Source organism: Scaptodrosophila lebanonensis, unplaced genomic scaffold (assembly GCF_003285725.1).
Source record: "Scaptodrosophila lebanonensis strain 11010-0011.00,11010-0021.00 unplaced genomic scaffold, SlebRS2 tig00000053-arrow-pilon, whole genome shotgun sequence".
Lineage (NCBI taxonomy): Eukaryota > Metazoa > Arthropoda > Insecta > Diptera > Drosophilidae > Scaptodrosophila > Scaptodrosophila lebanonensis.
Genome location: NW_022060548.1, coordinates 5,144,678 through 5,156,994, shown reverse-complemented (window position 1 = coordinate 5,156,994; position 12,317 = coordinate 5,144,678). Strand labels below are relative to the sequence as shown.

Sequence of the window (12,317 nt, the reverse complement as noted above, 5' to 3'; positions counted from 1 at the left end):
TCTACTTTACAAGTATATTTTTAATGTTTTTCATTTTCGTTCTTAATTTCCAACTTGAACTTTCGTTTTGTTAATTAATTTTGTTTAGCCAATACAAGATGTAGACATAGAGCAGCTGCAAATAGTTTGTAAATATGTAAAAGCTCCCCACATTTCTCATCGACATAATCCCAAAAACAAAAAAAAAGTGCGACTTGATATTTGCGAGCGTGCATTGCTCGAGGCAGCCCTTCTTCCATAATAATGATATACTATGTATGTGTGTACGTTTAAATACAAACTACAGTGTAAACGAATTGTATTAAATTAGTTTCTTAGTTGTATTTCCCCAAATCGAACTATCTGTACGCCCATATGTCTTGCTCTTTTTGTAAATATTTATTTAAAGTTAACAAAATATATAAAAATAATAAAAACATATAAAATAAAAATAAATGGAGCTTACACATTTTTAGGGGGAGTGGAAATTAGAAGAGAAAACATGTTGATATTCACCTAACAAATAACCAGATCTGTGCTATAATATAAATGCGCCTAGAAGCATACGAATACAATATCATAGCATACATATAGGCCAGATAAGAGTGCAATTCCAGTAATAATACGATAATATCAGTGTGATATTAAGATGGGATTTGTCGTCATTTAAATTTATCGAATCAGGTCGAATGTTTTAGTTCCACAGAACGACATTTATTTTTCTTAAAATGTATTTCTTGATATTCGATATTTTCAAAAAAATAAGTTATATATGCATTAGCGTTTGGCGCCTCAAAGTATGCAATACTTTGTATGCAATATTTCTATATATGAATGAATGAACCTATTTTCAAGAAATTATTCTTTACTTACCTGAGGAAAGTTCAATTCACTATCATTTCTAACACATTTAGAGGCCGCCCTCGCTCTCATTTAGAAAACACATTAAACGTTCATCATCAACATCATAAACATGATACTTCACAATCCACATTATTGGCTCTCAAATCCCTGACACAATTTGTCAATTATTTGAGCTTCAGGTAATACACATAAATCCCATTTTATTGTATTATTTCAAGGCCAATGCATATTTGCAAAATGTGCGCATTTAAATATTTTTCCAATTTTCTGGCAAATTTCAAACTGAAAACTGAAAAGACAAACTCAAGGGCGAGCCGAAACGACTTCAGATTGCACTTGAAATTATATTTAATTAAATGGCATCGATATGTATATGAATATTACGTATACGTATGGCTTTTTGTGTCTTATAAACTCGTAAGTCGTCTGATTTATGCATTCTGATAACTGTGCAGTAGTTGCAATGTAAACATGAACGTAACAACGGCCGAGCGCTCGAATAACAAACAATGGCTAATCCAGTGTCATAAATTTGCCAAAGCCTAAGCTTAAACAAAGCCCAGGCTTGGAAGCCAACTCTGACGAACTGTCAGGCCGGGCATCTGCCACATAAACATCGATTCCGCAGAGATGCCACAGTCGGGCTTAGAACGAAAAGAGTGAAGAGAATGGCACTGAGAATGCAACTGCCAGTCGATTCAAATATAAATTTCCATGACTGGCCAAAGGCTGACTGCAGTAGACATTCAATTCTGACAAGTGGCGGTTACAGCAACGCGCCAGTGCCATAGAAAAGGATACAGGATAGAGCCGGAGCACAATCAACAAAAGCAGAGCTACATATACTTGTAGAACTTGCAGCATCGATGCGACTACAAAGCCAACTCTTGGCAGGTGAGTTGCGGCCATTCAGGGTCAGACTTCGAAGCGTTGCCTCAACAGAGGGGCGGACCGACTCGACTGACGATCGAAGCGTTCAGCGCCTCATTAATATAAGCACTTCCTTTTGGGCGCTGACGCTGTGGGCGTCTGTCTGTCTAACTTTTTGCTGCCTTGCATATTTATGGTGCATGCGTATTCTTCTTTTTGGCCAACTTGCAACAACAGCAAGAACAACATGAGGCAATTGATGGCCAGCCAATTGATGTTGGCAGTCAGTTGATGTTGGGTGCGTTACCGTTTAGATGGCACAGTGGGCCAAAGATGGATAGTTAGGGAAATAAATGCAGATATAGTTTGTCTGTTTGATGGAATTTTTCGAATTCAATTTTATTATTTTGAATTGATGCCAGTGAAGAAATTAATTTTTATTGAATAAATTATTGATCAAATTAATTTGATTTGAAAATTTATTTAAAATTAAAGAGTACAAATATTTGAAAGAATTGGCACGCATTTTCTTGCAGAAACAAATACACGTAATATTTTTTTTTAAATAACAAAGATAAGAATGATTTATAAGAAGCGGCTGCTTTTATTTGAAAGGTGCAAATTTCGACATTAAATTATAGTAAAATAACAAAGTTAAAATTAGATCCACAAACAGAATTCGGTAATGTCCGCCTCTGTTTTGAGCCCACAGTGCGTAGAGTAGGAAACTGATAAATAAGATTCGTGAAGCAAATCCGCGTACTATCAGCGACAGAAATCACAGCAGACAACGTACTTGGCCTTAAAATGGAGCTCTCGAAGCTGATGCTGAAACTGGCAATTGGCCAGAGCCGCAGTTTCATTCAATTTGTTGCAACGACTGAGCCCAGAAGCACGATACGCGCATGCTGCGATTTCTACAGACCCGCAACCACATATTTAGAAAGTGCTAATGTCGCCTCTTCACCTATTTACAGTGTGTCTGATTTGGAGCGCACAGCAATTGAGTGTGTGGGTGAGTCGAACATTCTTATAAGGATTAGATTGAATATATAAAGCAATTACCATTTTACGATTTAGGCACAAAGCGGCTATAACTATGCGCGTCCGGAATTGGCTGCCGCAACCGCTGCTGGAGGTGTGAGTGCGGGTGCACGATTAGCGGGTGGCGCCACCCTTCTGCCGGGCTCTTATCCCACAGCTGCGGGCACTGTGCCTTTGACCAGCGCTCCAGCTACGACTGGCTATGGAGCTGGTTTCTTTCCATCACCCGCTGTGGGCTTCACACCCAGTGGACAGGCTACCACAGCTTTTGGCGCACCAGCGGCTGTCGGCAGCATTCCCAGCGCCCCGGGTGGCAGTCTGCCACAGTCGCAGCCACGTAGACCCACAGGCACGGTGCCGACGAACGCACGTGGCGGACCCTTTGCGCAGCCACAGTACAACACACTGGGACGTTCGAATGCTGGTGGCGTGGGCGTGGGCGGTGGCAGCAATGCGGATAACGACGAGGACTATAGCGGTGGAGACTATTCGGCCATACCGGGTGTGCCTGGCGTGGACTACCCCGTCTATGCACAGGTGCCTCGCACCAATTTCGACTGCTCGCAGCAACCACTGCCGGGCTACTACGCGGACATTGAGGCGCAGTGCCAGGTGTTCCACATCTGCGCCCTGAATCGCACCTATTCATTCCTCTGTCCCAATGGTACGGTCTTCAGTCAGGAGACGCTCGTCTGTGTGTGGTGGAATCAGTACGATTGTGTTTCCGCGCCCAGTCTCTATGCGAACAATGCCTACATCTACGACTATGGCACTGCCGGCGCCCCCAATACCAATCCAAATGTGAACGCCAACGCTTACCAGGTGGCCGGGCGTACGGCTCCAGCCACAACTGCGTATGGCGCTAATATCAGCGGTGCAGCTGTGCTTCGTCCAACTGGGGTGCCACAAGTGAGCGGATTTGTGGGTGGCAGTGTGGCGCGTGGCTATGTTACGCCTAGTGCCACGCCCACGCAGACCCAGCCACAATTTGGTGCCGTCATCCGGCCTGCTGGAGTATCCGGTACCGTGGCCACACCGGGCGTCGCACGTGGCGCTGTGGCGGGTGGAGTTGCTCCTGAAAATCGTGAGTATTTACCACCAGCCGCCGCTTCAAACACAGGACGACGTCAGCGCGCCATTGCAGTATAAGTATTTGTCCAATTCGATGCGATCCTCAGCACTTGTACCCGGCTATGTTGCATATTTAGTTTAGTTTCCATCATAAAACCATCAATAGGAGCTCCTACTTCGAACCATCCCTCACATCTTATACATTAAGCCAATTTTAGAAACATAAATTTGCAATTAATATAATAAAGAAAACCTTTACACATGAAACTGCGAGCAAATATATATCTGATGCGTATGTTAATTAATTACTGGGTCGTTACAGACACTTCGATATTTTTGGGAACTCTTGAATTCTAGTTAAATATATAAAGCTAAAACTAACTTTAAAAAACTGCAACTTCATGGTATTATCAGTAATTGTATTTCTTCAGACGTTCGTTACAGCAGACTACAGAGTCTGTTTATTTAGTTCACTAAGAAAATCGAATTGCAATAATTTCTGTGACGATCTTCCCTCTACTTCCCTTTGCAGCACCTGCTGATAGTGTTTCCGGAAATTCTCTCGTATAAACATTCGCCTGCCCTTTTTCAACTTTGGTTCGCATTTATTGGGCAGCGGTATACTTGGATTAAAGACCATCTGCGTGCTATCGTACTGTTCAAAGAGTTCATGTGCAGTGCTGGAAAGAGAAAATAAGTATGAAAAGGAAGTCCACTCGTATGCTGTCAACTCATCAATCACTTACAGTTTTCCAATCTCTGTGGGTAATGCACCCTCTCCCGAGGCTGGTACTCCATTGGCAATGTGTGCTGCCATGCGACGCACTGTTGGATGATAGTGGCGAGCTAGTAACGCGAGCTCGTATAGCGACGTACTCGCGGCATTGCAGTATTCCGGATCTTCTAGCTCAGGATCGTAGCGGCCCGAGCCATAGCTGGCATCCGTATCGAGCAAAGCATCCAGCACTGATGTCAGCTGGAATGTCTGCTTAATGGTGGCCAGCGAGGCCAAAGTACCGTGGTGAAGTAAATGTAAGCTGCCCGTCAGTAGCCGCTTTACAAAGGCCATCAAACGTTGTTGGCTCATGTTGCGCCTTCTTTTCACTAACACCTCATCCATGGTACGCAATATGATGCTAAAGTCCGCATGATTCTTGCCCGCATTCACGACCAACATGTTACGATAGAAATGCTGATAGAAGCGAATGGGATCTATGTTCAGCACCTCGCCCTGGCCGGACAGTATGACAAAAATTGTTTGTATGCAGTGCAGCTGCTCTCGATATCCCAACTCCTCCTCTTGCTCCTCAAGAATGCGGTTAAGCACATCGATAAGATCGGAAAAGAATTCCAAATTGATAACATGCGCGAATCTAAATATAACAAAATTTACAAATCAATAATTAAAATTTTAGGCGTAATAAAAAATTAATTAATTTTCAACTCACTCTGCCAATCCTTCGAGTATGGCGCTGAGTACCCGAGACGTGGGATCATTTTTCAGCACTCGAAAGTAAATGGTGAATACCATTTTAATAATTTCCGTCAACTTGTGGTGTTTGGTTTGCTTGTTTTCCTCAGCCCGCGTTTCATCCAGTTCTTTGTTGAGCTCGGTAAGCTTCTTTCGTCGCTTTCGTTCTTTTTTGGACAAACTCAGCAGACGCTGCCTATGCGATTCCAACTTCTTTTGCTTCAACTCATTCTCCTTTTCTGCATCCAGGTTAACATTCTTGATTTTCAAGCCCATAAGACAGGTTATGCATTCCAAGTGCACATTATTTTCTTTCGTTTTAATCAGATGGTTAATGCGACGCACCACAAACAGACTCATGTCCAATTTCTTGTCGGTGGAGAAGAGTGTGCGAAAGCATTTGTGGACTGAGGCGCGCATGTTAGCATAATTACAGTTCAGCATATAGACCAAAAGTTGAGCAATATTCTGCACATAATTGAAGTACGGATGTGCGGCGAGAATTTCACACATGGAGTCCACAGCCACGGCTGCCATTATAATGGCCTTAGGGGTGCGTTGGCCTCCACGTTTGGTCACGGTGGCTGTCAGAAACTCGAGCTTTTGTAGAAATTTCTTAAACTGCTGCAGCATGGCATTCTCATAGGTAACCCGCTCCAAGGTGGCTTTACGCACCGTTTGCATTTTGGTGTCCACCTGTCCCACGCGATATTCGGGCAAAATGTCCTTGAATATCTCGGTTACGGAAATAATTGCCAATCTACGAACAGTTATCAAATTGGGAAGACCAGTTGTTGTATTCACTTCGTCCATAAGCTCGTAGAGCGCATTGAGATTGCGCATTTTATCCTCGGGCTTCTCCAAAATACCCGAACAAATTATGCCAATGCGGTACTTCTGACGTTCAATCTCTTGCTGCCTTGCAATCATCAGATCTGCTGTCGATATCATTCTAGCTTTCGGCGCAGATTCAGCGGCCTCTGCATCATTGACCACATCATCATCGCTGTCTTCATAAACGCTGACTCCACTGTCATCGTCTTCTGCCTCCTCGTTCTTATCCTGGACCGCTTTACGCTGCTTTGGCTTAGGCACATAGTCGACTTCAGTGGTTCGTGTTATGATTTCACCATCACGCGATTTGATGGGCAACAGGTCGACTTTGACTTTCTTCGCTGCCAGTTCTTTTTTGCTAGCACTGCGATATTCCATTTCCAGTCCTACAGAATGTTGCTGCAGTTGTTGCTCTTCCGGTTGCGCTTTCCGCTTTCGTTTATTTCGCTCCTGCAGCAAAGCCAAATCATCGCCATCCAACATGTCCGCAACATTGTCCAGCATATCCCCATCGCCGACTCCATCTTCATCATCATCGGACACATTTAGTTGGCCCAGAGATGCTTGCTTATTGCGTTTCTTGCGTTGAGCTAAGTTGTCTCGCTTGTGCGCCTTCTGGCTAAATATATTCTGGCCCTGTTCACGCTTGGATCTAAGTTGTTCCTGCTTTTGCTTTACCTTTTGTTGTTGCTGTTTTGTTAGCGGTGTTTTCTTTGCCTTCAGATGTGCAGCACGTTTAACGGAACTGATTTTAACCTTTTTCTATAATTGGTTCGAATGCTTTGTTAATAATATATTTATTGCCGTTGTAGTGTGTTCTTACCGTGCCCATTTTTATTGAATTTAACTAAAAAACGTAATTGTAAGTAAAATGCTTTGATAACCGCGAGCACATGGCACAAAGCCTTGCCACCTAGTTCGTACAACCTACAAACATATGTTGCAACACTTGCCTAGGCCTGCCAACTTGTGTGAAAACTGATGTTTGTAAATTGTTTACGCTTGCAGCATTTGTTGTTTACAATGTCTGACGAGGAGGACTACATGTCTGATAAGTTCCTGGCAGGGTAAGTTATGCCATACATATTCAGACATTATCATCAAGTTGTTATTTTAAACAGATTGCAGGAAGTGCGTCCGAGTCTCGTGCAGGATCGTGGCAAGAAACGTCAAATTGAGTTGGAATCCAAGCGCGACAAACAAATTAAGCGACAGCGTGAAATTGCATCCGCCACAAGCACCAACAATGAACGATTACAGAAAGATCTCAGCCAGCCACTGGCGGCCGACAACAAAGGATTCCAATTGCTGGCCAAGATGGGCTATAAGGCGGGCAGCGCTCTGGGGTTGCAGGCGGATGCACGCACCGAACCCATAGCTATAAATATAAAGAACGATCGTGGGGGTCTGGGACGAGAGGCAGCACTGGCTGAGCTTGCGGCAAAGCGTCAAGAATTAAGACGTGCACACCTGTTGCAAAGAGCAGGTATAGAATCTGGTGAAGAGATCAGCACGGAGGCCTTTCGCCGACGAGCCACACAAAAAGCGGAGGAACGTAAGCTGCAATACGATATAAAGCGGTGTCAGCAGACCTGCGAGTCTCTGGACTTGAAGGCAAGCATCAAAGAGCCAGAGTTGGAGTTCTTCTGGCCACCAAAGCCGCTGGAAGTTAAAGAGGGTGAGGAGGATGAAACAGCAGAGTCGGAGGAGGAAACAGATCACGAAGAACAATATAGTCCGGCCGAGCAGTTGGAGCTGTTGACAAGTTATTTACGCACAGCCTACAGATTTTGTTATTGGTGTGGCACGCATTATGAAAATGCCACGGACCTGGCGGACAACTGTCCGGGACTGACACGCGATGATCATTAAATTCACATTTATATATATTTCACAATAATACGTAGTCAAAATATTTGCAAACCGGTGTACTGGGATCGTTGGTGGACTTCTTTATATGCTAGACACGGCCCTCAAGTTTCTGTATCAAATCGTGCGTTTGCTCGATTACACTGTAGATGAAAGGCCGCTCCATTGGATCGATACGTAGCATATATTTGATGAGGTCGTGCATGTCCTGCAAAGTAAAAACTGTAAAGAAGTTCTAAATATGATGTGCTAAGGACGAACCTGCGTGTATATGGAGTCCTCTGGAATGTTTATATTACCGCTCAATACGGCCAAGGCAACACTATCACCGCGCTCATATATCGGATCGAACGGACAGTTGAAGTAGCACATTGCATATAGCACACAACCAAGACTCTAAGGATAAACAGAACATTGTAAGTTATACATTTTTATGATACATTGTATACGCACCCAAATGTCCGTGCGTTCGTCAATCGTGCAATAGGTTTTCACTGTAAACAGCTCTGGTGCCCGATACACAATCGAACTGCGCTCTTCCGCCTCGTCCTGCAGTCGTTGGGCATCCGATTGACCACAGATTTGTAATCGCGCCTCCGTCATTGACCCGAGATCGACAATAATTGGCTCAAAGGAATTGGACAAACAAATATTGGCAGTTTTTAAATCTCGGTGTGCCAACGGCACGGGTTTCGCCTCGTGTATTGCCTTCACTCCCTCACAGATGCCCAAGAAAATCTGCAGGATCTGTGCTTCAGGCATGTGGTCGAGCTTGCGAGCTCGCATCTGCAGATGATCTGCCAAGGACCCATGCTTATAATACGGCAGAACTATGTACAACGTGCTCGTTGTATTGATCACAATGTCGGCTTGACCTTTCAGCTCGTAATCAAAGACTTTGATGACATGCTCCGATTCGATTTTACGACAATTTTCGATTTCTCGCAACGCTATATTCTGATCATCAATGCTGTGGCAGGTGATTCGTTTTATTGCATACGATCGACGCGTATCCGCATTCTGTGCCAAGTCAATCAAACTGAAACCCCTGTGTGGCAGATAGTAAAGAAGATAAGATAAGGAGGTGATGGATACTTTGATGCTTACCCTTGTGCCAGCCTCTCGTTAATGGTATATTTGCTTCCATTTATATGAAGCGTTTCTCTACTGCAAAAGCAGCCGCGCTTCATTATGAGTGCCCAGCCAATGCTATGCATTTCTCTATATTCAACACTCACGCACTGACAATTTAAAAACACTACACTTATAAATTTAATTTATCTAACTAACCATTAATTTATTAAAAAACAAATTTAAAAACGCGAAAACAACTAGTCGCGTATGGGTCAGCTGTTCTGTAAGACAGGGTTGTTCGACATAAACACATGCAACGCGCATGGCGCTGCCACCTGGTCGCTAACCATACGCTGCTGTGCAACTTGCACAAATTTAAAGTTTTTTTTCCTTGAATTTGCAACGTTTTTTCAATTTTCTAAATGACCACAACGGAAGCTGAAGCTTGGCAGGATTTGGTGGCCATTAGTGCAGATCCGCCAGATAGACGAGACAAATGCGAGCAGTGCAAGTAAGTATAGATCAGCTGTGTGGAACTTAAAATGCATATTAACAAAACCTTTTAGGCGACCAGTTGTGGTCTGTTGGTGTTCCGAGCTGCCCCAGCCACCCATTGCTGTGTCCTCCCAAATTGTCATACTGCAACATCCTGCCGAGGAGAAGCGATCGCTGCGCACAGCGCACATGCTCCAACTGGGCCTAGAGCCGGGAAAATGTGTGGTCTATAAAGGCAAACGATTCCCAAATACCAAAAACTATGCCGAGCTGCAGACAATTTTTGACTCACCCCAAACACTGCTGCTGTATCCCAGCAAAGATTCAGTGCCTTTGGAACAGATTGAGCGTAGTCGCGGTCCCTACACGTTGCTCCTTATTGATGGCACATGGCCGCAGGCAAAGGCCATCTATGCCAGCAGCCCAGTACTGCATCGACTGCAACAGGTGAAGCTTATTGCGGTAGGCATCAGCGACTACGTTATACGCACGCAGCCCACGGAGGGCTGCCTCAGTACGCTGGAGACGGCGGCTCAGTGCTTGGCCGTGCTGGAATCGAAGCCGGAACTGCGCAGTACTTTAGTGCGGCCGCTGCATGCGCTCTGCAAATATCAGCTGGAGAATGGCGCTGTGGAGCATCAATCAAAAGAATTTCTGCTGAAAAACAACCAATATCCTAAGCCCATAGGCAAGCGGCTGAGTCGTTTACTAAACTATAGCAATACCGTCTGCGGTGGAGCTTTGGAACTAGAGCAGCGAGCTGTGGAACAGCAAACGTGATGTTGTAGGAGCGGCACATCAGCTAAAGGTTTGCCTAGGACATATGCTTACATTGAAGGAACGAAGGAGAATTATCACTATTTGCTATTTATAAATAAATCAATTATTGTCCGCATAGAAACTAAGTTTAAAATTTTGCTTTACCATTAAGTCTTTGTTTTTCGTAAAAAGAGGTAATTTTTATGAAGATCCCCATTTATTTTTGTATGCTTTGAACATATTATATATGTATGTGTAATGTATTTTTGTGTGCGTATAAAATGGTGCTTTTAAATACTGTGCACTAAACTAGCCATAACAAGTAAATACAATTTATAAAAGAACTTCTTTTTTTAAACCGTTGGCTTGTTTCTGGCATCCGTCAGGGCTCGCAACATCACACACTTTACGATGGCGAATCCGCGTATACAGCCATTTGTTTCCGTTTCCTCTGCAAAGATGAACAAGTGTTTGGAGTTTCTTTTAAATTAAAATTTGATGTCTACTCACTGCCCTGCGACTCGCAATACTCGATGGAATCCCCCGTGGCTGGCCACACATATTTGCGCACTAATTCCGCATTCAGCTTGAAATTGTCCATCAAGCCAGATTTTTCAAAGAAGCAACGAAAGTAGCACTAAAGGAAACTCTTAACTTTTGAATACTTAGTTAATATTTTCGATTACGTACCATGCTGGTTGTGTCATTATCATCGGGTAGGGAGCCTGTGGAATTGAAGGTAAGCACATTCGCTACAAAGAATAAACAGAATTAGCCATTTTTATTTAGAAATATTAAAAAGGTTTCCTTTACATATAGGCGTTATAAAACTGGCATTGCATATGTGCGTTATCTCGTCAAAATCTATATAGTCAGGATCTGCGGGCTTTGGTGTGGTGGTCGATATATCGTCGATATCCCCATCGAACGTATAGTGGCTTACTATATATATATCACCGTTATCCCTGGCACGATCCACAAGTGCCTCAACAGCCACAATGGTGACCAGTAGAGCGAGCAGCAACTTTGTCCAGATCTTGATCTTCCACATTATGGCCAACCGATAGTTATTTCATTGCGAAAGCAGCCCTTTTATATGATTTATTTAAACTAAATTTAAACACCCTGCCACATGCAATAGTTACAGTTATTTTGCATGCAAACACAAATTGGGAAATGTAAATAACATTTACGGAAATAGTCCACACACAATGTTATAATTTGTTCGAATTATTGCGGCGCTTGATTGGCCCATCAAAGGTAATGCCAATGACCATTTACGAGTATGAATGAACGCAATTAAATTTGTATATCTATTCATAAATTTCAACCCTTTAGTGACTAATTGGATGAAGTTCAGCTTAATATTTATATGCCGATCATTAAAAAGTGTACGGAAATACATATGTATTTGGTGAAGATGTTTGTAAGATCCAGGAGTCAGATTGGTAGACCACACGATATAGGTACATATATGACTAAAAGTATCAGATGGATTTCATTTGTGTAGTTGATCTTTTTCTCTAGATGCAAAATAATGCAAATAACAAGATCGGTGTCACTCCATGTATTTTATATAACACAAAAACCTTGACAGCAGCCTAGACCTTTCTCTTCCCCCACTTACAACTTTCACTTACCATTAATACTTACTGTATGGTATTAGGAATTCCTCAGCACAAGCTTTTCTACCGGCAAGGAATTGTGCGTGTCGTTCAGCTTGCAGATCGGGCTGATCGGGCGCCAGATCCTGACTGGCCGCAAAATACAGATAAGCAAGGCTGAGTATGAAGATAAAACGTGGAGCTTTTAGCCACATTTTGCCAAATCTAACAGCAAACTGTTTGATTGGCTAACACAGGCTCGGCCTTATATATTCGTATACTGCCACCCAATTGTAAATGGCGACAAATGATCACAAATTATCAACTCGAAAACGTTTAAACTAAATAGTTGCACTTTAATCGAACAATAAATACATGCGACA

The 12,317-nt window shown here is 43.2% G+C and overlaps 6 protein-coding genes across 6 annotated transcripts; 3 read left to right on the top strand and 3 right to left on the bottom strand.

The window, feature by feature from the left end:
• Positions 1-2,812: 2,812 nt before the first annotated feature.
• LOC115623853 lies at positions 2,813-3,906 on the top strand. The gene is made up of 2 exons (XM_030518397.1): positions 2,813-2,816; positions 2,876-3,906. The coding sequence occupies exons 1-2, from the start codon at positions 2,813-2,815 to the stop codon at positions 3,904-3,906; spliced, it is 1,035 nt and encodes a 344-aa protein (XP_030374257.1).
• A 320-nt stretch (positions 3,907-4,226) lies between these two features.
• Positions 4,227-7,041, bottom strand: LOC115623602 (nucleolar complex protein 3 homolog). Its single transcript, XM_030518014.1, has 4 exons — positions 6,957-7,041; positions 5,277-6,895; positions 4,575-5,201; positions 4,227-4,508 (listed from the first exon to the last, which is right to left on the bottom strand). The coding sequence occupies exons 1-4, from the start codon at positions 6,963-6,965 to the stop codon at positions 4,277-4,279; spliced, it is 2,487 nt and encodes an 828-aa protein (XP_030373874.1). The 5' UTR covers positions 6,966-7,041; the 3' UTR covers positions 4,227-4,276.
• Positions 7,042-7,109: 68 nt separating this feature from the next.
• On the top strand, positions 7,110-8,048 carry LOC115623758 (G patch domain-containing protein 11). Its single transcript, XM_030518293.1, has 2 exons — positions 7,110-7,200; positions 7,255-8,048. The coding sequence occupies exons 1-2, from the start codon at positions 7,115-7,117 to the stop codon at positions 8,003-8,005; spliced, it is 837 nt and encodes a 278-aa protein (XP_030374153.1). The 5' UTR covers positions 7,110-7,114; the 3' UTR covers positions 8,006-8,048.
• On the bottom strand, positions 8,001-9,311 carry LOC115623757 (serine/threonine-protein kinase 16). Its single transcript, XM_030518292.1, has 4 exons — positions 9,110-9,311; positions 8,456-9,050; positions 8,264-8,398; positions 8,001-8,210 (listed from the first exon to the last, which is right to left on the bottom strand). The coding sequence occupies exons 1-4, from the start codon at positions 9,217-9,219 to the stop codon at positions 8,094-8,096; spliced, it is 957 nt and encodes a 318-aa protein (XP_030374152.1). The 5' UTR covers positions 9,220-9,311; the 3' UTR covers positions 8,001-8,093.
• Positions 9,312-9,424: 113 nt separating this feature from the next.
• Positions 9,425-10,476, top strand: LOC115623984 (DTW domain-containing protein 2). The gene is made up of 2 exons (XM_030518555.1): positions 9,425-9,587; positions 9,643-10,476. Exons 1-2 carry the CDS (start codon positions 9,499-9,501, stop codon positions 10,349-10,351), a joined length of 798 nt encoding a protein of 265 aa, XP_030374415.1. The 5' UTR covers positions 9,425-9,498; the 3' UTR covers positions 10,352-10,476.
• Positions 10,477-10,604: 128 nt separating this feature from the next.
• LOC115623851 (general odorant-binding protein 84a) lies at positions 10,605-11,381 on the bottom strand. The gene is made up of 4 exons (XM_030518395.1): positions 11,144-11,381; positions 11,021-11,082; positions 10,841-10,967; positions 10,605-10,781 (listed from the first exon to the last, which is right to left on the bottom strand). Exons 1-4 carry the CDS (start codon positions 11,379-11,381, stop codon positions 10,684-10,686), a joined length of 525 nt encoding a protein of 174 aa, XP_030374255.1. The 3' UTR covers positions 10,605-10,683.
• Between the last annotated feature and the right edge of the window lie 936 nt (positions 11,382-12,317).